Raw genomic sequence first — 27,027 nt, 5'->3', positions numbered from 1 at the left:
GCATCCTGGGATCGAGTTCCATATCAGGCTCCCGCGTGGAGCCTGCTTTTCCCTCTGTCTGTGTCTCTGCCTCTGTGTCTCTCATGAATAAATAAATCAAATCTTTAAAAAAAAGAAAAGTGTCAGCCCCTGTTTGAATAATGGCTACATCCCGGTCCACCTGAGCAGGGTTAGCATGGGTCCTGCGTTGCTCCCTTAGGAAACACGAGGCATCTTTTACATTTGTGGCACCCTTCTGGGGCTGGGACATGGTGACAAAAAAGACAAATTTGCCTTTCCTGATGAGATCCCGTAGTTTGTATTTTTTCCAGTTCTGATGGCATATGTGTTTTTCGGATTCCACTTACACAATGCTGAAGCTGCTGTCAAATCTGTTCAGAGTCTATTACTTTAGATTCTGATGGGCTTTTTTGGCATTTGGAGGGAGAGTGGGGATCTTAGGGTTTTCCAGATGTGACTTTATTCCAGTTAATGCAACAGCAAGCAGACCCAGGTGCCTGGGAGGCCCACAGCCTCATGGGATAGGCCGGTCTCACCTCACCTCTGGAATGGTAATGGTGCTGCTGTGCCTTGTCCCCTGGTCACTGGGCCCTGCTGTGTCTTCATTAGGTCTGCTTGTTGGTTCAACAGCTACTTTAAAACTATGTGTGTATGCATGAATATATATATATGTTATATATATATTATATATATAATATATATTATATATGTAAATGTATTTATATACTTATATATGTTTTATATATATTTATATATTTTTATATATACTTATATATATTTTATATATTTTTATATTTACATATTTTGTATATATATTTTATATACATATATACTTACTTACTTACTGTTTGCATTTTATTGCTTTATTTCCCGAGTATATGAGCCAGTCACTCAGGAGAGGGCCAGGGGTATAAACTCAGAGTAGGGACTCTTCCAGTCTCCAGCCCAGTCACCTTGCTTTCCTGCCCAATCCGGCCAGACCTCTCCTGAGAAGCTACCGGATGATCCCGCCCATGCCTTGATAAATTGAAAAATCCCTATCTTAGGATATCATAGGGGGTCATTTTGTTAGCGCTTATAGACTTCTTTTTAAAAAGTAAACTCTTTAAGATCTCTTTATTGGACCATAACGTATTTTTGTGTTAGGTTTTGAAGTGAATGTGCATTTTATAGATATCTTTTAGCAAATAATTTTTTCTTCTGCAGCAGGATGTTTTAGAGTATTGTGTGTTTAGCCTGAGATCACCTTTAACTGACAGTGACCTTGATAAAGATAAGTTCTTGGAGAAATTCGGCACAGATCCATGACCTGGATTAGATCTCTTTCTTACCACCTTCCTTTCCACTTGCTTAATAGTTACAGAATAGAGAAGTAATTGGAAATTTAACTTGAATGAGACTAAAACTTTTGAGTTGGAGTTGTAAGATCCTATTGCTAATTCCCAAATGAATCACTTCATTCCTTATTCTTTCCATAGCCAAGAAGCTTTCCTTTTTTCATTTTTTTCTTAATTACTTTGATACAGAGCTGTATGTTGTTTTTTACTCACAGATAGTTGGTTAAAAATATTTGGGGCAGGGATCCCTGGGTGGCGCAGCGGTTTAGCGCCTGCCTTCAGCCCAGGGCGCGATCCTGGAGACCTGGGATCGAATCCCACGTCGGGCTCTCGAGGCATGGAGCCTGCTTCTCCCTCTGCCTGTGTCTCTGCCTCTCTCTCTCTCTCTCTGTGTGACTATTATAAATAAATAAAAATTAAAAAAAATATTTGGGGCAGGTGACTTGAAATGACTTGTAAAACATCACCTTATTGAGGGTGTATTTCTACTGTAGTATGACTTTTTTGCCGTGCATTTCAGTACAGGCAAACTAGTTTCCCAGAGAATATACTATTAAAGGTGTTTCAGTTTAAGCAGCATCAATAATGCTACAAAGCAGAGTGCCACCAGAAGTGAAATTCATGTGCTTTCTTTTGCAGAAGGGGGAAAAAGATGAATTTAGTTTACTCTAAAATAATTTTCTTCATCTTTATGGAAGGCAAGTAAAGGGAGATTTTCTTTTTTTATAGATTTCCTTAAGAACCTAAAAAAAATAATTTAGCAGGACGTATAGGTGTAACTTATCATAATTCATCTTTGGTACATTCGAAAGACTTCTCTCTGGGGCATTGCTTTGTATTGATGTGAATGGGAGGTAAAGGACCCCTGGGTGTGTCTGATGTTGCTCTGTGAGCAGCACACTTGTGGCTTGCCCTTTGCTTGATTTCTTTGACTTGAATTTCCTAATTTTATTGGATAACTGGGGTTGTGTTAGGTGATTAAAATGCCTTCTAATCTTTGAAAAATGGGTCTGGTTTGAAGTTGACAGGAAAGTAATTTGCCTAGTACTTCTCATGTAGTAGTTTAAAAATCATTCTTAAAAGGTGAAAAAAGGTCTGTGTGACTTAAAAATCTCAACACTGGATCCCAAACGGAAGTTGTGTTTAATTCAAGTATTTCTATATAATTTTTCCTATTTTCTTGACATTGGGGTCACTGATTTTTTTTTCTATTTATACATTTATCTAAATGTTTATACATTTTTCTTTTTTAAAAAAATTTCTTTATTGTTTCCTTTCATTTTGGGCTTAATTTGCCTTTTCTAGCTTCTTAAGGTGGAAATGTAGATATTTTATTTATTTATTATTATTATTTTTTAAAGATTCCATCCATGTATTCATGAGAGACAGAGAGAGAGAGAGAGAGATAGAGAGAGAGAGAGAGAGAGGCAGAGACACAGGCAGAGGGAGAAGCAGGCTCCATGCAGGGAGCCCAACATGGGACTTGATCCTGGGTCTCCAGCATGGGGCCCTGGGCTGAAGGCGGCGCTAAACCGCTGAGCCACCCAGGCTGCTCTGATCATTTATTTTAAATCTTCTTTTCTAATACAAGCATTTCAAGCATCTAATACAAACATTTCCCTCTAGACTGTACTTGAGCTGCACCCCACAAATTTTGTTGTATTTTATTATTCAGATTGAAGTGATCTGATTTGCTTGTGGCTGTCTTATTTGACCCATGTGTTACAAGTGTTAGAAGGGTGTTAATTTACAAATATTTGGGGATTTCCTGGGTTTCTTTTTGTTCGTCATTTCTAATGCATGATTTCAGTCCTTTTAAAATTTTCGAGACTTGAGGATGCCTGAGTGGCTCAGCAGTTGGGCATCTGCCTTCTGCTCAGGCCATGATCCTGGGGTCCTGTGACCGAGTCCTGCATCACGCTCCCCGCAGGGAGCCTGTTTCTCCCTCTGCCTGTATCTCAGCCTCTCTCTCTATATGTCTCATGAATAAATACATAAAATCTTAAAAAAATTTTTTTTGTTTTGTTTTTGAGACTAAAGCTGTGGCCTAACATACCTATCTTGGTACGTCTTTGGTGTGTTTTGTAGAACGTAGGGTCTCTAGTAGTTGGGTGTGGGGCACTGATTGGGTCAGGTTGGCAGATAGTGTTCACATCCTCCCTATCCTTGCTGAGTTCATTTCTGTTAATCTCCTGACGTTTACTTTGCTGTTTGCACAGCCACCTCATGTTTCTTAGGATTAGTGTTTACATGGTGTATCTTTTTTCATCCTCTTATGTTCATTTGTGTCTTTATGTTTAAAGTGTGCAACTTTTAGGAACACCACTTGAGTTGGGTCTTGTTTTTTTACAAAGATTTTATTTATTTACTCACGAGAGAGCAAGAGAGAGACAGAGACACAGGCAGAGGGAGAAGCAGGTTCCCTACAGGGAGCCCAATGCGGGACTCAATCCTCAGACCTGGGATCACACCCTGAGCCAAAGGCAGACACTCAATTGCTGAGCCTTCCAGGTTTTCCTAGTCAGGTCTTGTTTTATTATCCAGTGTGACAGTTGTTGCTTTTAATTGGTGTATTTGTCTTATACTTATTCATTCATTCTTAAGTAGGCTCCATGCTGGGCGTGGGGCTTGAACTCATGAGCCTGCGATCGAGACCTGAGCTGAAATCAAGAGTCAGACACTTAAACAACGGAGCTTCCCAGGCCTTTGTCCATTATATATAATGTGATTATACAGAATTCCTGACTGACAGCACTTGAAAGATACTCCGTTTTCTGGCTTACACTGTTCTAGTGAGAGTTTACTGGTGATTTTTATCTTTATTCTGTATTTAATGTCTGTTTCCTCCTCTAAGGCTGCTTAAACGATTCTCTCTTTACCTTTGGCATTTTAACATTGGTTTTGAGGTACCATTGTGGTTTTCTGGGAGTCCAGTTAGATGTATGTTAGACGGTCTAATATTGTCCAAAAGGCAATAAATCCTTTTTTTTTCCTTGCAGTCTTTTTCTTTTTTGGCTTCATTTTGGGTAGTTTTTATTGCCTTTCACAGTGGATATATTGTGAACTTGTGCATTTTTCATTTTATAGATCGTGTTTCTCACGCTAGAGGTTGTTTCATTTTTTTTTTTTTTAAGATTTTATTTACTTATTTATGAGCGACACAGAGAAAGAGGCAGAGACACAGGAAGAGTTGGAGAAGCAGGCTCCCCTGAGGAGCCTGATGCGGGACTCAATCCCAGACCCTGGGATCACGCTCTGAGCCAAAAGCAGACACTCAACCGCTGAGCCACCCAGGAGTCCCAAGTTGTTTAATTTTTGATAGCCATTCCCATGTCTATTTATTATGTTCACATTTTCCTTTAAATCTTTGGGCATATTTGTAAGTGTTCTCAAGTCCTCATATACTAATTCTCTCCTCTCGTTTCTGGGTCTCTTTCTGCTCACTGACCTTTCTTCTTCTAATGGGTCATATTTTCCCCCTAGGAATGTATGATTAGATACTGGTTAGATGCCAAATGGTGCTCCTGCCACTCAGCAGCACCTGGCTAGATTTGTGAATGCTGCCTGTTGATGGTCTGGATATTTTTCTCATTTATCAATGAATGATGAGATTTGTCCTGGCAGGCATTTTAGTCACCTGCAGATCACCCTTGATTCTTTTGAGGCTTTCCCTCTGGATGGTTTAGCCCTATATGGCCTCTCAGGGTTCTCCACCAAATGCCCTAGGTGTTCAGTAACACTTTTCAGTCTGTCTAGTTGGTACTTGCTGGTCTCCAAGACACTTGTAAGCTTGGGTTGTTGTTAGGCTTTCAGGTTTGCCCTGGCGGGTGTCAGCCCAGCCTCCTGTGGTCTTGCCCTGAAGTTGTGCAGCTCTGTGTTCAAAGGCTCCAGTGGGACCTCTGTGTGGATTTGCAGGGTGCTCTCTCTCTAGTATTCTGCCCTGCAAATTCCAGCAGCCCTCAGCATCCCTGACCTCTGACCTTTGTCTTCTCAGCTCAGCAAGACCCACCCCCACCCCCACCCCCGCCCTGTTGGGCGCATTTCCCTGCATCAGGGTGCAGAAAGTGCCTCTAGAGTTGAAGGGCTTGTTCTTTTCATTTGCCACCTCTTGGGAGTATGGGCTCACACTTTCTGTTGTCCGATTGTAGCTGCTTCATGGATTCTGTCCAGTGTTCTCCTTGTCGATGGAGGGAGGGCTAGTGAGTGGCGGGTTATTCCCTCCTGGTCAGGAGTGCAGGGTTTATACCTGTCTTCTTACAGCTTTAGCCTTCTCAGGACTAGTATGGTAACTTTTTTGTTGGTGTTCAGTCTTTGAAGAGTAGGTTAGATGCAGTTCTGAGGTCACTGACTGTGGACCCACCTTCGTGCAGCCCCCACAGTTCTCACCTCACTGGGCCTGCTGTTGCAATTAAGTGCAGGATGGTATGTGGAACACAAGCTTTGCCTTACAGTCATCTTCTTGCCTGGAGTTTGACTTCATTTTTTAAGAATGACTGAAAAAACTGGAACGCCTACTTGGCATGGTCGGCTAAGTGTCTGACTCTTGGTTTTGGCTCTTGTCATGATCTCAGGGATGATGGGATCGAGCTCCACAATGGGCTCTGCTCAGCAGGCTGTCTGCTTAGGGTTTTTTTTCCCTCTGCCGCATGCTCATGCACACTTTCTCAAATAGATCTTGGGGAAAAAAAAAAAAGACTGAAAAACTGATTATGTAAGTAATAAATATTCATTATGAAAAAATGAAAAGAATTAAAAGGAAAGTAAGTCCATTGTCTTTTCTAGAACTACTGATTTGTATTTTTGCATCTCTGTCTAAACATGTAATCCCTATTTCTGCACAGTTGTATTTCATGTTAGTTGGATTACACACTGGTACATACACATGTACTATGTGTGCATGTATAACACTTAGCCTTCCATAATGTAGTATCTCAGAATGCCATTGTGTTGCATGGCATGAATGTACCACTTCACTGAACTCAGAAAATTGTTAGATATCAGCCTCAGCTAATCATCCCATCTGCTTTAATGATTTGAAACCATCAGTGTCTTCCCCATAGATGGACTGGTGTTATAGAGTGATGGGAGACTGGCTTGTCTCTGTAGGTAGTCATTTGTGCTGAGACGGTGCATATGAAACTGACTATAAATGGGAGTGGATGGGGCCCCTGCCACCCTAACTATGCCACCAGGACCCCTCAGTTTAGTCTAGGGCAGGAGTGGCATCAGTGACAGAGCCATAGTTCTGCAGCATTCATAGGCGCCAGGCAGGGGTAAGGACATGCATTGTGACAGGAGCTCTGGGGTACTCCGCGGGTACCCTGGGAAAGAGCCTCCTGGGACCCACTGCCCGACCCACTCAGTACACATTTTCTCGGGATTTTGTGAGGGCCCAATGGCCCTGACCTAGTTCCCCTACCCCAGCCACTCCACCTGCTTGCATGGCAACCACTTCTGATCTCCTGGGCAAGAGGGCCCTTCTGCTTTTCCTGTCTCCCACCCCTTTTGCGTAAAGTACATGCTTGTGTGGCTCCTTCATTGCTGGGTACCCATAGCTGGTGATCCCAGGTAGACTGGCCTGGCATCTGCTCTGTGCTTGCTGTGATCTGGGTGAGCATCACAGCCTGGGTTTGCAGGGGGCTTGCAGAAATCATTTCTGTGAAGTCTGTCCCTTCAGACACATAGTTTACAGATAAGCTCACCTCACTGTAAAACCGTCAAATCACAAATGACCTTGAAATCATGCTGCCTACCAGGTGGTGTGTCATCGAACAATATATCCAGTCATCAGGACTCTTACTGGGCAGCCAGTGGGATGCGTGGCTCTGATGGGTTCAGGTGGTCGTGGGTGCTTCCCATGTAGCCTTCAGCAAAATTACAAGAGAGGCCAGTCTTTCCGAAATGAGGTGTGGGCGCGGGATCTGAGTGTCCTCAGGGAGAAGGGGCGCAGGTTCTGGGCAGGGGTCTCCAGTTTCACTTTTGCCACCTTTTAGTCTACGCTTAAGCTTTTGTTTGGAGATGAGTTTACTCCACCAAAGTGTCCAACCCAAAGCTCCAAAGCCCTGGACCAGACTGTCTAGAAATTGCCTTTAAAATCCTCCAAATTGGGATCTCTGGGTGGCTCAGCGGTTTAGCGCCTGCCTTCGGCCCAGGGCGTGATCCTGGAGTCCCCGGATCGAGTCCCACGTCAGGCTCCCTGCATGGAGCCTGCTTCTCCCTCTGCCTATGTCTCTGCCTCTCTCTGTGTGTGTGTCTCTCATGAATAAATAAATAAAATCTTTTAAAAACCAAAATTCTCCAAATCGATGTTTCTTGTATTTGCATCTGTATGGGTCATTTTATACAGAGTAGCAGTCACTCTTATTTTGTCTATCTAAAATATATTCCCGTACACGAGACTTTCTCTTTTCTATGAAGGCGTTTTTAATCATATGCTTTGACTTTCTTCCCTCTTGTGGGGAACCTAGCACAGTGATTCCCATTCTAGCATCCGGAGCATTGCCCTTACCCCCTGGAGACCATTTCCAGTGGTTGAAGGAGAACTCCACTGCATGGTCACTATAGGCACCCCAGGTGGCCTGACCAAAGTTGTGTGTTTCATGCTTGTATTTCTGGGGTTCTGGGTACTCTTGCTTCATTCTCATTGAGGTGGTAACCAGGGCATGTGAAGTGAAGTGAGCCCGAGTTCCTGTCCTCACTTGCCTCCATCCTCAGCTGGGTGCATTGGCGTATGAGATGTGCCTGGGGACCATTGTTCTCTGAAAGCTTTGATACTCTGCTGAGCCTAGTCATACTTTGAAATATGCCCATGTCAGTCTTAAAAGCCTGATGTTGCATGTGCCTGGTCAGCCTGGCCCCTGTGCTGTTTTGTTCTGTCCTGTCCCCATGGATGTGGGACTGCCAGAGACTCCAGGGTGTGTGGCCCCAAGGGTGCTGTTTTCACTGCTTTTGCTTGCCTTTGCTGTTGTGCTTAAATCTTTTAAAGATAAATGTTATATAAGCATTGCATATTACACGCACGTTTTGTTAGTGAGGTTTTAGGTGTGCTGTGCCAAACAACTAGGGAAGGGATTAATGCAAGCAGGCAAACAGCTGTATTATAAATATTTAATAAAAAGAAAATACTTTGTCAGTTTGTGTTAGATCTAATGTGAGCTTTTGATACCACTGTGTCCATTTTAACAGGATCTGAGTTGTCTAAATCTATTTTGCAACTTAGGAATACCTGGATGTGTAGTAGGTGTTTGATTTGCAGGATTTTTGAGGAATCTTCTCCTCAGACACAGGGGTAGGTGATCACTGAGTGTGAGCGCCGGCTGCAGCCACCATGGGAGGTGGTCTGGTGGATCTTGTGGGTGTGGAGCTGGCTGAGAGTTGCATGGTTGCTCTGACCTGTCCCTTTCTTCTCACAGGCTGTGGTGGTGCCTCAAGGTGGAGGACAGCTGTGGGTCTTTGGAGGAGAGTTTGCTTCTCCTGATGGAGAGCAATTCTACCATTACAAGGATCTCTGGGTGCTGCATTTGGCCACCAAGACCTGGGAGCAAGTAAGGTAAGGTGCTAGGTAATGAGACTCACCTCGGTGCTTGGCTCCTGTCCTGTGCCAGCATTCTGCATGCACAGTGATGCAGTCCTAGCTGTTTGAATTTCAGGGTCCCATGGAGCACAAATGCAGGGCCTTGAGTGACCATTCTTGCTGGTCACTGAAGTCAGGGAAGAGCTCAACTTTTTCTCTAGACCCTTCAAGGAGAAGCCGGCCTGGCAATAGCTACCTGACCACCTGACTTTGTCGAAGGCATTGCCTGGCTTGCTGGGAGCAGCACAGTATCCCTGCCTGTTTTCCCATCCAACCTCATCACCTGCATGGAGCATCTGGAGTGCAGTTCTCCTCCCGGGCCTCTGTGTATCCCCTGGGAGGTGGCTCTGGGTTTCAACTTGCTGGCAATGGACCCTTGGTATTTACCACCAGGGAGTGCTCTCGCTAGGTCTAATTGACATAGAAAACAGGGCTGGTAAGAGGGGTTGGGGTGGGGAAAGCTTTTATGTTTCTCTTCAGTAAACCAGGCTCAGCCATTGTTGGTACTTGATTTCTGACTGTCGATAACATTGATAAAGTGTGTGTCACATCCATACTGTACATTCACCGCCAGTCAGAGCTGCATGTCACAAGAATGACCGTTGAATAACAGGTAGAAAGTAGTGTTAGTTGGCTTTATTCTTCAGGGGTCACATGCCCTGGGGCAGGGGCTGTGCACACCATGATCCCTGTGTACTGTCTCTGCTGTCAAAGCAGCATACCAGAGCTTCGTCATCTGCTGGAGCAAGGGCTGGATTGGAGAGTTCAGTCATGGTGCAGAACCCTTCTTGGGTCCTAGGACTTCCATCAGAAGGGACGTCACACCTTGGAGGCTTGTTTAATGATGAGCCTTTTAGGAGACGACTGATGCCAGGCTGTCGAGGCCAGATCCGATCAGTTCTGGGCCTGGGGTGTTTGCACCTTCGAGTCTGCCGTGTGTGTGGACGGTGTCTGTAGCCCCCAGGCTCAGCGAGGCCACTGGAGGAAGACTTGACAGTGTCTTACTGAAGTGGCAACCAGGGAGCCTTAGTGTGCGCTTCAGAGTACTGACTTTATTTCCCTTTCTCTTACTTGCCTTGGTAAAGGTTCATTGTCTTGGTAGGTACAGCAATCCAATTATTTTCATGTTAAAAATTGATTTTGTTATGCACACATTAAAACTTGGTCATTCATCCTCAATTTAAAAAGTATTTGGGCCCAGAGCACGCCAGCTTTGTTGTTCCTATTGGTTTGCTTCAGTTTTTTTTAAAAACCCAGTTGTTATTTGCTGCTTGCCCATTTTTGGGGAAGTGATTCAACTTATTTTTATGTCAGTTTTTATGTAATTTCTGTGAGTTTGAGTAGCTTTTTGTCCATAATTCACAGATGGATGAGAGACCGTGCATGGCTCCATGAGAGAGTACTGCCCTCTGACGATGGCTCAGTGGGGCCTGGTGCTCATGGCAGCTACAGGAATGTCCTGAGCTGCTTTGTGGTATGCACATTTTCTCATGGCCTTCAGACCTTCCTGATACTGTAGCATGTAACACAGAAGCAGGGGTTACTGGGAACACATGGCCACTCAAGGATGTGTCCTTTGAGAGGCTTGCTGTGGCTGCTGTCTCCCAGCCAGCCAGGGCTGCCACCCTCACCTCGGTGTGACCTGGGGCGGTTGGCTTCGCCACGCATGCATGATGTCCACACTTCCCATTCTGAATTGGAAATGGTCCCTCGACACCTCAATGCTTCTTGTAATTATGACTCGAGAGTTTTTTTTTTTTTTTAAGATTATTTATTTATTTATTCATGAAAGACACACACACACAGAGAGAGGCAAAGACACAGGCAGAGGGAGAAGCAGGCTGCACGCAGGGAGCCTGACGTGGGACTCAATCCCAGGTCTTCAGGATCATGCCCTGGGCCGAAGGCAGGCGCCAAACCACTGAGCCACCTGGGCTGCCCTGACTCGAGAGTTTTTGGAAAAAGTTTGTTAAAAGCTACCAGGAAACTGCACAGTGAGTCTCCTTGGTGTTCTTGAGCCTCTGCATTAGTCTGGACAGTGTGGCAGGGCTGGAAAAGAAGCAGGTACTTTGCTTTTCTTTGTATCTGAGTTGTTTTTCCAGCCTGCCTTCTGGGTGAGGACCCCGGTTCTGGTGGGTGAGCTGGAGAGAGCTTGGTAGAGCCCAGCAGAGCTGCACTGTAAGCTGTCCATGGGGCCACGTGGGAGTGTCCACCCAACTAGAATGTGCAACCTGGGCGTTGGGAGATGGAGGGTTCTGTCCCTGGCTCTGCCTCTGATTTTGTTTGCCAGGAGATTATAGATGACCAGGTGTGTCTTGCTGCTTCACTTGTTGTTAGGAGGTGTCTTCTGTCTCCAGCTTGCTGATGGGAAGCAGAAAGTTGTAAGTGGTGTTCAGGAGACCTTATCTGATGACAGATATCCACTTCCATGTCTCTGTGGTCTCCTACCCTCTGTCAGCCTTGGGCACTGAGCTCCAGCTGCCCTCAAATGCTTAGTGCCCTGACCGTTCCCAGGCTGCAGCTTTCCGCCTGCCCCACCTGCCTCAGAGGTGGTCCTGAGACCACGGAGGGAACTGCCGCCCCCTCTCACACTGTTCCAGCTTCCCACAGCCCTCTAGGCAGGGCAAAATGGGTAGATGTGCAAAGAGGTTTCTCTCTGCCCCAGAAGCCACGAGTGCTGACACATGTGACCTCATGACATGGCGCCACAAGGAAAGTGGAGAACAGAGACTGGCGGGGAAAAGGAAGCATGAGTGCATGTTCACATGGAGACTGTAGAGGAGTGAGCAGCACACGGCTTGGTGGAGACCATGCGGGGGCCATAGCAGACCAGCTGCAGAATAAGGTGGCACCATTTGGGGCAGTGAGGGGGGAGAACAGGACATCCCCTGGCCAGGATGTCCATAGCATCCATCATTCCAGCAGAATTTTACATGTGCCTACACCTCAGCCCCCAGTGTGCTTTTAGGAACATACCCTAAAGAAACACACTCTCTCATTTCATTCAAAGATATATACCCAAAAACAATGAAGCAGAATAGTACATGCCTGAAAAAAGAGCCCAGTGTGTGTACATGCGTGTGTGCTTGCTGAGTGGGCCAGAGACCCCGGCTGTGCATGGGGAGGGGCCTGCATTGTTCCCAGGTGTTCTGCTTCACTCCCCTTTGCCTGCACCTGTTGTAGATCACTCCATTTTCATCCCTGCAACCTTAGGGTGTATTCCGAGAGCTGGAGGGTTTTCCTCATTGAATTAATTTTTTTTAAAGATTTTATTTATTTATTCATTATTCAGAGAGAGAGAGAGAGAGAGAGAGAGAGAGAGAGAGAGAGAGAGGCAGAGACACAGGCAGAGGGGGAAGCAGGCTCCATGCAGAGAGCCTGACGCGGGACTCCATCCAGGGTCTCCAGGATCACGCCCTGGGCTGTAGGCGGCGCTAAACCGCTGCGCCACCAGGGCTGGCCCTCCTCATTGACTTAAAACGTTTCTTTGCTGTGTATTTTTTTCATGAGTTCCAGAATCAGGTTTTCAGTTGTATTTTTTAGAATTCAAATGAGATTTTGATGGAGTTGCTTTTATTTATAGATGGCACTTTGGGAGAGTTGACATCTTTCTGATCCTATCTTCCAGATCAGGAACATTGTACTTTTCTCCAGTTAGGTTTATGTCTGACTCTTCAGTAAAATTTGCAGCCTCCTAGAAGGAGAATTGCAGAGTCAAAGGGCACATGTGTTTCCGCCCCTCCCACCTCGTGTCTGTTCCCCCAGAGACTCCACCTGGCACTCCCTCCTTGCTGTGAGGGGGTCTGTCCCCACCACTGTGCCGGTGCTCAGTGTTCTTGTTTGCTGGGCATACACCTCCCTTCTCGGTGTAGCAGCTCCTAGACAGTGGGGTGGGACCCTGTGGAATTAGTAGTTTCCTGTCCTTATTTGCACTTTGGAAGGGTTCCCTAGAGAATGGTTGTGGTGTCCCAGCAGGAGTTGGTGTGGTAGTGGCTGGGAGACCTGTCAGCCTGGGGCCACCGCCTACCACTGAGATAGCATCTCTGTTCATTCTAGGAACTTTTTGCACCGAGTAGCACCAAAGGAGCTTTATATACACACCTCCCTGGCCGCCTCACCCCAGTATGTTAAGTCTGGTTCAGAGCAGGTTTAAAATCTGTATTTTATTTAAGCCCTTCCCACCCCACTCAGTGTTCCTGGCTGCAGGCCACAGTTACTAATCCTTTGGCTTTGGTGACTAGTGGGTCTTGTGCTTATTTTGAGCCTTGTTCACTGACATGACAGTGGAAAATGCCTGCTGCCCTTTCAAAAGGAAAAAAACTCATGTAAAATGCCTTATATCCTAAACCAGGAACACAGCGCAGCTAGTGCTTCTGTAATGTTGCAGACTGAAAGCATCTCCTCCCCCTCTCCCCCCCACCCCCCGCCCCAACCCCACACCTGTTTGCACTGCCTCCCAGCAAGGCTGTGTATACCTGCTTACCTCAGCCTCTGTAACCAGGAATGTGGGGGCAGACTCACAAGGAAGGCCTGCCTGCTGAGTTCAGGGTAGGCCACAGCGCTGCTCCTCAGAATGAGACTGGGTTTGAGCCCTGGCGTGGTAGCTGCTGTGCACAGGGGACGGCTGCTGGCACTGTGGCCTCCATGATCTTGTCTTCTTGTCTCAGAGTAGAGAGATTTCATTCAGAGTGCAGACTGGGTTTACTGTGTCTGGGAAAGTCGCTGAGTCCAGAAGAACCCACATCCTTTGGAAGATATAGGCAGAACCCTCAATGAACTTGAATGCTTTTTGGCCCGGCACACTGAATTTGATTCTCCGTAAATGTCTCTCGCTCCCATGAGGGCTAGTTTTACAGCTGAGGAGACTCCTAGAGAGAGGTCAGGGCCAGTATAGTAGTATTTGATTGGCATCTGAAATATAGTCACTTGGCTTTCAAACAGGTTTTTCTTGTGGGAGGGCAGGATGGATTACCTCTGGGTCGCTGGTGACTTCTGATTTATCTGATACAGCAGGTATGTCCCGCCCATCCTTGAATGTTGGGCTGGTCTGAAGAAACTGCGTTTTGGGGAAATGATTTCAGGTCACCAGCAGGTAGAGGCAGGGCCTGTGTTGGGTATTCAGGGAAGAGCTGCTACTCTGAGGTCTGAAGTCAGGTCACTGAAAGGAGCACCTTGATGGACCATTGCCAGCATGTTCCCTTGTTTCACAGCCGTGTGGATGTGACAAGGACCAGGTGCAGCCTCTGGGCCTTGCCTAGCTCCCGGGCCTGCTAGAAGCACCTCTGGGGCCACCATCTACTTGAAGGATGGCCTCACCACGTGGTGCTGACAGCTCCAAAGGGACCAAATGCCAGTTTGGTTTTTTAAAAAGTAGACTCTGATGAATTTTCATCGTCCTGTGCAGCTTGATGAGTTTTACAAAAGCAAACGCCTATGTGCTCAGATCCAGAAAAGACCGTATCACTATGCTTCAAGCCCCTGTGAGTCCCCTTGCAGTCACCCCCTCTCACCTACCCCAAGTGCAGGTTAGCTTGATATTGAACTCCTTTAAACGGACTCTTGCTTCTCCCAGTTGTTTTCACTGAGCATTGTTTTCATGAGCTTTGTTTCTGTTGCCTCTGATAATAGTTTGCTCATTTTGGGGCTACATGATATTCTCCTAGGGAAATAGGACACTGTATCTGGTGGTTTGCAGATGTTGAAAAGTCACCAGTTTCAGGTTATTGCAAGGGGATGGTTCTGTCAACATTCCTGGATGCATTTTATGTTAGCATATGTGTGCATTTCTGTTGAATGTATGTCAAAGTAGAATAAAGCCACAGGGTCAAGAGGTTTGTGCATGTTCAGCTCTGGCATAGCTGGCAAACAGTTTTGCACATTGGTGATGCTGATGCACTCAGCCACCAGCCCTGTGGGGCTGTGCTCCATCTCTGGCTGTGCTTCTTGTAGCACATTTAACACCAGGTGGACATTAGTGGTCTTGTCTCATCTTCACTTACTCACATTCTCATTTCTAGCAACAGATGTTGACTTGACATAATATCAATTTAAAATAAGAGGAAATATTATAGGGTTGCTGACATTAAGAAGGCCAAAGCTTAGGTGTCCACGTTGGTTGGCTATCTCACAGTGGGTGTGTATGAGCAGCTTTAACAAATATTTTGAGATTTCCTTCAGTCTCTGTCTTCACTGGGGGATGCCTGCACAACTGCTCCGCTCGTGGACAGAGTTGTCTTCCTCTTCTCATAAGATTGAGGATCCCATCTTGGGACCCCACCCTTAGGACCTCATCCAGCCCTCATCACTTTCCAGAGGTCGCACCACTAAATCATCGCATCAGGGGTTAGGGTTCAACATAGGAATTGGGGGATGTAGTCGACACAAACATTCAGCCCATGACAGGTAGCATGTGGTGTTTGCAAAGATCTGTCCTTGGACAAAGATCAGTGTATCCATGAGGGTCTAATCAGGTAAGCATGAGGGAACTGGGTCACACCTGTGGAGAACAAGCCAAACCAGTGAGGATAGCAGGCGAGATATTTGGAGACAGCAAGAGGCCACAGCACACTGCCAGGGTGTGACACAGGGGAGGTTGTGGAGCTGGAGGGTGCTGTGGGGGACACCATGGGGGCAGAAGCACGCCCTGGCGCCTCCCCTTCTTTTCCCATACCCCATTTCCCACTGGCACTGCCTGTGCCATTGGGACTTCTCTGTGACAGTGAGCAGATCAGGGGCCCATGGGAGGAGAATGGCCCTCAGGCTCTCTCGTCCCTTGCTCCACCGTGGTGGGCCCACCCCACTAGTTCGGGTGGCCTGTTGGTTCAGGTCGATCTGCCATACTCAAGAGCCAGCATTCCTGGAGGCCAACCCTGCCTTCCTCTGGCCCATGTGGAAGACATGCAACTAGACAAGGGAACAGAGAGGTGAGCACCCTTTTTCCATTTATTTCTGAACCTGGGCCACCCCAGATTTTACCTGTGACTCAAAGATCCAGACAGAGGGAGGCCAGGCTATTTACAGAGATCACATTTTCAGATTTTCGCATGCCAGGAAATCACGCTTTTCACAGAATTGTGCCGCCATCACTGCCGACACATTGAGCATTTCCATTACCACTCCCTACTTCCCTGCTTCCTCCTGGTCGTCTCTAATCTGCTTTCTGTCTAAGGATCCCCCGCTTCTAGGTATTTCATACAAGTACAGTCCTGCAGCATTTGTTCTTTTGTGGCTGACTTTCACTTCACATAATTTTTTAAGGTCCAGTCTATATCAGTATTTAGTGCTTTTTTATGGCCAAATAATATTCCATCATATGGATGGGCCACATTTTGTTTATCTATTCATTCCTTGATGGACGTTTGGGCTGTTTGCACTGCTCCATCTTGCAAGAAATGCTGCCAAGAACTTTTGTGTACAACTAATACATTTTTATGTGCATCAGAGTACTTAGTAGATGAGCAATAACAAATGGTTGAATGAAAAAATACACAGAAGTGTGTGTGTGTGTGTGTGTGTGAACAGTTTTGTTTTGAGAAAGGAACGAACATTTGGTCCTCAGTGAAACCTGTATATAAATGCTGCATCTGAGAAAAATGGGCACCCTAGGAAAGAACCATCGCACAGGGAGTCAGAATTCTTGACTGATTGGTTGTGAGGACCATGCCTTGTAATTTTAAAGTGTATGAATTTTGGGACCTGAAATGCACATAGAAGTGGACACACGTGTTCCTTGGTCTCTGGGTTCTGCAGTGAGCCAGTGGATGTGGTCTGAGTGTTCTTGGGCTTCCCTTACAGCTGTGTGTGGAGCCCAGCCCCTGGGGAAGTAGGAGCAGGAGTGGGTGTAGACCCTTGCTCCTTCCCTGCTGACTGACCATCACTCTCGATGTGATTGGGCGAGCAGGGGGCTCCAGCACACAGAGGGTGTGAGACTTCAAAACTGTCGTTAGGGTAAGTGGTCAGGCTTAGTGATGCATACATTTCTTTAGTGTTCAGTCCTGTGACTTCATTTGGGGTGGTTTAGTGTCTTAATCAGTGGTTTCACATGAGTTCCGGGGCAGACTGTCTCCTTTTAGTTCTGACTCTGCCATTGACCAGCCTAGTGTGTTTCTTGACTTCTAGGTCTTGATGTTCTCATCTGTAAAATGGGATTACAGATAGTATCTGCCCATCTGGTCGTTGTTAGGAATGAAAGCCCATAAAAGGAGCATGCCTAGCATAAGATAAATATGCCACAAATAGTAGTTTTATCAGTAATAGTAATCGTTAAAATAAAAACAAAACAAGGATATGGTCTGTTAGGCTGCCTGGGTTCTAGAGACTGCTACTGATTATTCTGTACAATGTGATTGAGTATATTACACTTACTAAGCCCAGAATTTGTTGATCTTTGGAAAAGTGGGACCAAATTCCAAAGGTACATTGTTTGAAATGAAAAGGGAGATGCTTTTGTACAGGTTTCCTGCTCAGGCCATGTTGTAACCATTCTTGGAGGAGGGACCTTTCCTGTTCTGAGGATGAGCTGCTAGACTCAGTTCCCTGTTGGCTCTACCTGTGTGACCTTGAGTCTCAGGGATTATGAGAGAAGTGGGTCCTTTGCTCACCAGATGTCTTGGGCCTGCCTGGTATGGTAGGGTACTATAGTGTAAGGTGTAAACTTTAAAATAATTGAGGGAATCATTTGTGTACCAAGTGCTTACCACTGTTTGTGCCCTAAGCCATGGGCTTAGTTGGTGTTTGTATGTTTCCTGTTAAATGTCAGTGCTGTGGCCAGTAGAAGGGTCCAGGTGATACTGAGTGACAGCTAGCCCTGTTGGAATGCCAGTCTGCACATGGCTCAGAAGCACTTAAAAGCACTCACTCCCACAACATTACACATGTATTTTTGTGCCACATATAGATCTGGCTGAGTAGGACTTGTTAATTTTCTAAGACTCCATATTTAGGAGTGACGGCAATTGAAAAGTGCCTGTTGGAGATTCAGATATAAACAGGCTTTTTGGGTTGGCTTTGTTTTTCTAAAGGAGTATATAGGGTCTTTTTATAGAAAAATTTCCCTTTTTGGTTACAAAACAGTGATACTTGGCTGCTGCCAGAAAAAGGGAATTGAGCCTTTTGTGCCTGGCTCACTAGAGGACCAAGCACCCCTGGGATTCTTGGACAGGAAGCCGAGCAGCAGTCCTGAACCTGCAGCATCCTGGCTGCTGGTGTCCCTCAGCCATGACAGTGGGCCTTTAGGTTGATATAGCATTTGAACTCTTATGTGTAACTTTTTTTGAAGTAGGATTGGAATCACCATACCAGTTTAGTTATTGAATGAAAACTTGTTCCCCAGGTTGTACTTTTAAAGTATTAGATCAGAAGATTTCTCAAAAGGGGGTTTACTTGTTGCCACCATGCATAGTGGTTTTCTTTTTGTTCAGCCTGTGTCATGTGCAGCTATGCAGTGTGACCCATCTCCTCAGCAGCTGGCACAGAGGGGACAGTGGAGCATGGCCAGCTCTGAGAGCACTCCTGGCACTGTGCAGGCTGGCAGTTGAAGTCAGCACCCACCAACTGCATGAATCTGCCAGTGGTGGTATCATGGTGGACCCAGACCCTCCTTCTGAGCCTTGTTCCTTTGGTATTTTTATCATGAATTTAGACTTAAAAATATGCTTACTAAATTTGTGGGTGATACAAAGCTAGAATGGAGAGCAAATAAATTGGTTGACAAATTCAGCATCCAAAATTACCAAATCCAACAGGATGGAATTGAGGTGGGAGGAGTGTCCTTTGTAGGTTGCATGTAAATACAGGAATAAGAGAGCTGACTATAAAAAGCTGCCCTTGCTAGTAGAAGAGGAGAGTTTTAGTAATTTGTAATCCTGGTTGGCACCAGACATGGTGAGGCTATCCGAAGGCTAATGCTTAAAGTTTGGATGGACAGGATATGGCATCGAAGAACAGGCATCGATTACTTTTGATTAATTTTCTACTGATGAGTGTGGTGGTCATTTTGAGTGACACAATCAGTAGGACATTAATAAACTGAGGGCATTATGGGAGAGAGACCAGGTGATCAAGTATCTGGGGAAAGGTGAGAAGAATGGAATTGGTTCTAGATTATAATAGAGAAAACCCTGGGGGTCCTTACAGGATGAGTGTTACAAGCTGTTAATCTGGAATTTGCCAAGGACGAGACATTGGGCTGTTCAAACTTTTCATTTTGAGATTCTGTGTGTTGATAGTTTTCTTTTTTAAGATTGATTGATTGATTACTTATTTATTTTAGAGAGAGCATGTGAGCACAAGCAGGAGGGGCAGAGGGAAAGGGAGAGAGAATCTCAAGCAGATTCCATGCTGAATGTGGAGTCTGACATGGGCCTCGATCTCACGACCCTGAGATCATGACCTGAGCTGAAATCCACTGCACCACACAAGTACCCATGTCGATTTACTTTTTCAGCATCTGGTTTTGGGGAAGCTCTGTATAATGCACAAAAATAAATTAGGAAGGATGCATTGTGTAAATAAGTGCTGGACGGCATGGTTCAGGTTGTAGCCATCCTTTTGTAGCCTGGAGTTGTTGAGGTCTTTGTGGGAGGTGGACTTGATGACTGAATTCTGTAGGTGGGAGAGCTAGGCCTTGAGAGCCACCAAGACAGCATGCAGGAAGCAGAGACATCTAGAGTTTGGCTCTCATGTAGGAGTTGGGGCTTGTAATCTTTAAGAATCTAGGAAGTGTGCCCAGATATGTCAGCTCTTTTAAAACCAGGTTTTCTTGTTATTGAGTTTTAAGAGTTATTTGTAGATTTTAGTTCTTTTTCAGGTGTGCCTTTGCAAATATTTTCTCTTGTGGCTTTTGATTCTTTTATTATTATCTTCTGCAGAGCAGAAGTTTTAAATTTTAATAAAGTTCAGCTTATCAGTTGTTTTACATTTAGGTCTGTGATCATTTTTGTGAAGGATGTGAGGTCTGTGTAGATTTATTTTTTGATATGTAAATGTCCAGTTCTAGCACCATTTGTTGTAGAGATTATCTTTGCCCCATTTTATTACCTTTGCTCCTTTGCTAAAGATGAGCTGACTGGGAGGAGGGGCAAGATGGCTGAAGAGTAGGGTCCCCAGGTCACCTGTCCCCACCAAATTACCTAGATAACCTTCAAATCATCCTGAAAATCTAGGAATTCAGCCTGAGATTTAAAGAGAGAACAAAAAAAATAAAAAATAAAGAGAGAACAGCTGGAATGCTACAGTGAGAAGAGTTCGCGCTTCTATCAAGGTAGGAAGATGGGGGGGGGAATTAAAGAAACAAAAGACATCCAAGGGGGAGGGGCCCCGCGAGGAGCGGGGCTAAGGCCGGGGCGAGTGCCCCCAGGACAGGAAAACTCCATCCCAGAGAAGCAGGAGCTTCACCAATCTTCCCGGGCAGAAAGGCACTCGCAGGGAGTTAGAGTAGGACCCCAGGAATGACGGGGATGCCCTCAGGCTCCCTGGAACACTAACAGAGCAACTGCGCACCGGGGAGAGTGCGCCGAGCTCCCTAAAGGGCTGCAGCGCGCGCACGCACGGCTGGACCCGGGAGCAGCTCTGAGGGGCTCAGGGGGCGGCTCCACAGAGCGGGCTGCGTGCCCCGGGAGCAGCTCGGAGGGGCTCGGGCGGAGGCTGGGCGGAGGCTCCGCGGAGGGGGGCTGCGTGGCCGGGAGCGCGAATCCAACAGCGCAGGCCCGGGAGCACTGGGCGCCGGGACACAGCCCAGGATCCGGCCTCCCCCCAGGACAGGCAGAGGCCGGGAGGGCACAGCACCGCAAGGACGCTCCTGCCCCGAGCTGAGCAGATCAGCGGCCCCGCCCCGGAGCATCCAGGCCTCTGCAGGTTGAGAGCTCTGTAGTTACTGCGGGAGCTGAATCCAGGGCTCCAGAGCTGGCCCCGCCACTGCGGTTGTTCCTCCTGGGGCCTCACGGGGTAAACAACCCCCACTGAGCCCTGCACCAGGCAGGGGGCAGAGCAGCTCCCCCAAGTGCTAACACCTGAAAATCAGCACCACAGGCCCCTCCCCCAGAAGACCAACTAGACGGACAAGTTCCAGGGGACGTCAAGGGACTTAAAGTATGCAGAATAGGAAGATACTCCCCCGTGTTTTGTTTGTTTGTTTTGCTTTTTGATTTGTTTGCTTCCCCCACCCTTTTTTCCTTTCTTTTTCTTTCTCTTTTTCTTCTTTTTTTCTTCCTTTTTTCTTTTTTCTTTTTCTCTTTTCTTTCCTTCTTTCTCTCCTCTCTTTTTCTCCTTTTCCCAATACAACTTGTTTTTGGCCACTCTGCACTGAGCAAAATGACTAGAAGGAAAACCTCACCTCAAAAGAAAGAATCAGAAACAGTCCTCTCTCCCACAGAGTTACAAAATCTGGATTACAATTCAATGTCAGAAAGCCAATTCAGAAGCAGTATTATAAAGCTACTGGTGGCTCTAGAAAAAAGCATAAAGGACTCAAGAGACTTCATGACTGCAGAATTTAGATCTAATCAGGCAGAAGTTAAAAATCAATTGAATGAGATGCAATCCAAACTAGAAGTCCTAACGACGAGGGTTAACGAGGTGGAAGAACGAGTGAGTGACATAGAAGTTGATGGCAAAGAGGGAAACTGAGGAAAAAAGAGACAAACAATTAGAAGACCATGAAGATAGATTAAGGGAAATAAACGACAGCCTGAGGAAGAAAAACTTAACGTTTAATTGGGGTTCCCGAGGGCGCCGAAAGGGACAGAAGGCCAGAATATGTATTTGAACAAATCATAGCTGAAATCTTTGCTAATCTGGGAAGGGAAACAGGCATTCAGATCCAGGAAATAGATCCCCCCCTAAAATCAATAAAAACCGTTCAACACCTCAACATTTAATAGTTAAGCTTGCAAATTCCAAAGATTAAGAGAAGATCCTTAAAGCAGCAAGAGACAAGAAATCCCTGACTTTTATGGGGAGGAGTATTAGGGTAACAGCAGACCTCTCCACAGAGACTTGGCAGGCCAGAAAGGGCTGGCAGGATATATTCCGGGTCCTAAATGAGAAGAACATGCAACCAAGAATACTTTATCCAGCAAGGCTCTCATTCAGAATGGAAGGAGAGATAAAGAGCTTCCAATACAGGCAGGAACTGAAGGAATATGTGACCTCCAAACCAGCTCTGCAAGAAATTTTAAGGGAGACTCTTAAAATTCCCCTTTAAGAAGAAGTCCAGTGGAACAATCCACAAAAACAAGGACTGAATAGATATCATGATGACACTAAACTCATACCTTTCAATAGTAACTCTGAACATGAATGGGCTTAATGACCCCATCAAAAGGTGCAGGGTTTCAGACTGGATAAAAAAGCAGGACCCATCTATTTGCTGTCTACAAGAGACTCATTTTAGACAGAAGGACACCTACAGCCTGAAAATAAGAGGTTGGAGAACCATTTACCATTCAAATGGTCCTCAAAAGAAAGCAGGGGTAGCCATCCTTAGATAAACTAAAATTTACCCCAAAGACTGTAGTGAGAGATGAAGAGGGACACTATCTCATACTTAAAGGATCTATCCAACAAGAGGACTTAACAATCCTCAATATATATGCCCCGAATGTGGGAGCTGCCAAATATATCCATCAATTAATAACCAAAGTGAAGAAATACTTAGATAATGATACACTTATACTTGGTGACTTTAATCTAGCGCTTTCTATACTCAATAGGTCTTCTAAACACAACATCTCCAAAGAAACAAGAGCTTTAAATGATACACTGGACCAGATGGATTTCACAGATATCTACAGAACTTTACATCCAAACTCAACTGAATACACATTCTTCTCAAGTGCACATGGAACTTTCTCCAGAATAGACCACATACTGGGTCACAAATCGGGTCTGAACCGATACCAAAAGATTGGGATCGTCCCCTGCATATTCTCAGACCATAATGCCTTAAAATTAGAACTAAATCTCAACAAGAAGTTTGGAAGGACTTCAAACACGTGGAAGTTAAGGACCATCCTGCTAAAAGATGAAAGCGTCAACCAGGAAATTAAGGAAGAATTAAAAAGATTCAGGGAAACTAATGAGAATGAAGATACAACCGTTCAAAATCTTTGGGATGCAGCAAAAGCAGTCCTAAGGGGGAAATATATCGCAATACAAGCATCCATTCAAAAACTGGAAAGAACTCCAATACAAAAGCTAACCTTACACAAAAAGGAGCTAGAGAAAAAACAGCAAATAGATCCTACACCCAGCAGAAGAAGAGAGTTAATAAAGATTCGAGCAGAACTCAGGGAAATCGAGACCAGAAGAACTGTGGAACAGATCAACAAAACCAGGAGCTGGTTCTTTGAAAGAATTAATAAGATAGATAAACCATTAGCCAGCCTTATTAAAAAGAAGAGAGAGAAGACTCAAATCAATAAAATCATGAATGAGAAAGGAGAGATCACTACCAACACCAAGGAAATACAAATGATTTTAAAAACATATTATGAACAGCTATACGCCAATAAATTAGGCAATATAGAAGAAATGGACTCATTCCTGGAAAGCCACAAACTACCAAAACTGGAACAGGAAGAAATAGAAAACCTGAGCAGGCCAATAACCAGGGAGGAAATTGAAGCAGTCATCAAAAACCTCCCAAGACACAAAAGTCCAGGGCCAGATGGCTTCCCAGGGGAATTCTATCAAACGTTTAAAGAAGAAACCATACCTATTCTACTAAAGCTGTTTGGAAAGATAGAAAGAGATGGAGTACTTCCAAATTCGTTCTATGAGGCCAGCATCACCTTTATTCCAAAACCAGACAAAGACCCCACCAAAAAGGAGAATTACAGACCAATATCCCTGATGAACATGGATGCAAAAATTCTCAACAAGATACTAGCCAATAGGATCCAACAGTACATTAAGAAAATTATTCACCATGACCAAGTAGGATTTATCCCCGGGACACAAGGCTGGTTCAACACTCATAAAACAATCAATGTGATTCATCATATCAGCAAGAGAAAAACCAAGAACCATATGATCCTCTCATTAGATGCAGAGAAAGCTTTTGACAAAATACAGCATCCATTCCTGATCAAAACTCTTCAGAGTGGGGATCCCTGGGTGGCGCAGTGGTTTAGCACCTGCCTTTGGCCCAGGGCGCGATCCTGGAGACCCGGGATCGAGTCCCACGTCGGGCTCCCGGTGCATGGAGCCTGCTTCTCTCTCTGCCTATGTCTCTGCCTCTCAGTCTCTCTCTCTCTCTGTCTCTCTCTGACTATCATAAAAAAAAAAAAAAAAAAAAAAAAACTCTTCAGAGTATAGGGATAGAGGGAACATTCCTCAACATCTTAAAAGCCATCTACGAAAAGCCCACAGCAAATATCATTCTCAATGGGGAAGCACTGGGAGCCTTTCCCCTAAGATCAGGAACAAGACAGGGATGTCCACTCTCACCACTGCTATTCAACATAGTACTGGAAGTCCTAGACTCAGCAATCAGATAACAAAAAGACATTAACGGCATTCAAATTGGCAAGGAAAAGTCAAACTCTCCCTCTTCGCCGATGACATGATACTCTACGTGGAAAACCCAAAAGCCTCCACCCCAAGATTGCTAGAACTCATACAGCAATTTGGCAGTGTGGCAGGATACAAAATCAATGCCCAGAAATCAGTGGCATTTCTATACACTAACAATGAGACTGAAGAAAGAGAAATTAAGGAGTCAATCCCATTTACAATTGCACCCAAAAGCATAAGATACCTAGGAATAAACCTAACCAAAGAGGTAAAGGATCTATACCCTAAAAACTATAGAACACTTCTGAAAGAAATTGAGGAAGACAGAGAGATGGAAAAATATCCCATGCTCATGGATTGGCAGAATTAATATTGTGAAAATGTCAATGTTACCCTGGGCAATTTACATGTTTAATGCAATCCCTATCAAAATACCATGGACTTTCTTCAGAGAGTTAGAACAAATTATTTTAAGATTTGTGTGGAATCAGAAAAGAGCCCGAATAGCCAGGGGAATTTTAAAAAAGAAAACCATATCTGGGGGCATCACAATGCCAGATTTCAGGTTGTACTACAAAGCTGTGGTCATCAAGACAGTGTGGTGCTGGCACAAAAACAGACCCATAGATCAATGGAACAGAATAGAGAACACAGAAGTGGACCCTGAACTTTATGGTCAACTAATATTAGATAAAGGAGGAAAGACTATCCACTGGAAGAAAGACAGTCTCTTCAATAAATGGTGCTGAGAAAATTGGACATCCACATGCAGAAGAATGAAACTAGACCACTCTCTTTCACCATACACAAAGATAAACTCAAAATGGATGAAAGATCTAAATGTGAGACAAGATTCCATCAAAATCCTAGAGGAGAACACAGGCAACACCCTTTTTGAACTTGGCCACAGTAACTTCTTGCAAGATACATCCACGAAGGCAAAAGAAACAAAAGCAAAAATGAACTATTGGGACTTCATCAAGATAAGAAGCTTTTGCACAGCAAAGGATACAGTCAACAAAACTCAAAGACAACCTACAGAATGGGAGAAGATATTTGCAAATGACGTATCAGATAAAGGGCTAGTTTCCAAGATCTATAAAGAACTTATTAAACTCAACACCAAAGAAACAAACAATCCAATCATGAAATGGGCAAAAGAAATGAAGAGAAATCTCACAGAGAAAGACATAGACATGGCCAACATGCACACGAGAAAATGCTCTGCATCACTTGCCATCAGGGAAATACAAATCAAAACCACAATGAGATACCACCTCACACCAGTGAGAATGGGGAACATTAACAAGGCAGGAAACCACAAATGTTGGAGAGGATGCAGAGAAAAGGGAACCGTCTTACACTGTTGGTGGGAATGTGAACTGGTGCAGCCACTCTGGAAAACTGTGTGGAGGTTCCTCAAACAGTTGAAAATAGACCTGCCCTACGACCCAGCAATTGCACTGTTGGGGATTTACCCCAAAGATTCAGATGCAATGAACCGCCGGGACACCTGCACCCCGATGTTTATAGCAGCAATGTCCACAATAGCCAAACTGTGGAAGGAGCCTCGGTGTCCCATCAAAAGATGAATGGATAAAGAAGATGTGGTTTATGTATACAATGGAATATTACTCAGCCATTAGAAATGACAAATACCCACCATTTGCTTCAACGTGGATGGAACTGGAGGGTATTATGCTGAGTGAAGTAAGTCAATCGGAGAAGGACAAACAGTATATGTTCTCATTCATTTGGGGAATATAAATAATAGTGAAAGGGAATAGAAGGGAGGGAGAAGAAATGTGTGGGAAATATCAGAAAGGGAGACAGAACATAAAGACTCCTAACTCTGGGAAACGAACTAGGGGTGGTGGAAGGGGAAGAGGGCAGGGGGTGAATGGCTGACGGGCACTGAGGGGAGCACTTGACGGGATGAGCACTGGGTGTTATTCTGTATGTTGGCAAATTGAACACCAATAAAAAATAAATTTATTATTAAAAAAAAAAAAGACCAGCTGACTGTATTCATGGGTCTCTAATCCTGGGCTTTCTGTTTTATTCCATTGATCAGTTTGTTCTTTCGCCAACAATGTGGTTTTTGTTTGTTGATGTTCTCTATTTTCAAGACACCACATTGTCTTGATTACTTAGTTTTTTTGTTTTTTCGTTTTTTAAAGATTTCATTTATTTATTCATGGGAGACACAGAGAGAGAGGCAGAGACACAGGCAGAGGGAGAAGCAGGCTTCATGCAGGGAGCCTGACATAGGACTCGATCCCGGGTCTCCAGGATCAGGCCCTGGACCGAAGGTGCTAAACCACTGAGCCACCCGGCTGCCTGATTATTAGTTTTATAGAAAGTCTTGAAGTCAGGTAGGCGTCCGTCTTCCAACTTTGTTCTTCTCCAGTATTGTGTTATTTGGGGTCTTTTACCTCTCTATATAAATATTAGAATCCATTTGTCTATATCCATAAAACAGTTTGCTGGGATTGTGATTGAGATTGCGTTGATTCCATAGATCATGTTGGGAAGAACTGACATTTTGGTGATACCCAGTCTTCCTATCCAAGAACACGGAATGTCCCTCCATTTATTGAGTTC

General features: G+C 45.0%; 1 protein-coding gene across 3 annotated transcripts in view; it reads left to right on the top strand.

Annotated features, from left to right (window-relative positions):
* The window catches only part of KLHDC4 (kelch domain containing 4), a 57,448-nt gene that overhangs the window by 9,891 nt on the left and 20,530 nt on the right, over nt 1-27,027 (top strand). For all 3 annotated transcript variants that reach the window (XM_072819533.1, XM_072819532.1, XM_072819534.1), the window contains one exon: nt 8,750-8,886. In XM_072819533.1, the coding sequence (XP_072675634.1) occupies nt 8,750-8,886 (137 nt within the window). The remainder of the gene's footprint in view (nt 1-8,749; nt 8,887-27,027) is intronic.

This window comes from Canis lupus, chromosome 3, assembly GCF_048164855.1.
Source record: "Canis lupus baileyi chromosome 3, mCanLup2.hap1, whole genome shotgun sequence".
Taxonomy (NCBI): Eukaryota; Metazoa; Chordata; class Mammalia; order Carnivora; family Canidae; genus Canis; species Canis lupus.
The sequence above is the reverse complement of the archived record's forward strand: the minus strand, read 5'-3'. Positions and strand labels throughout refer to the sequence as shown.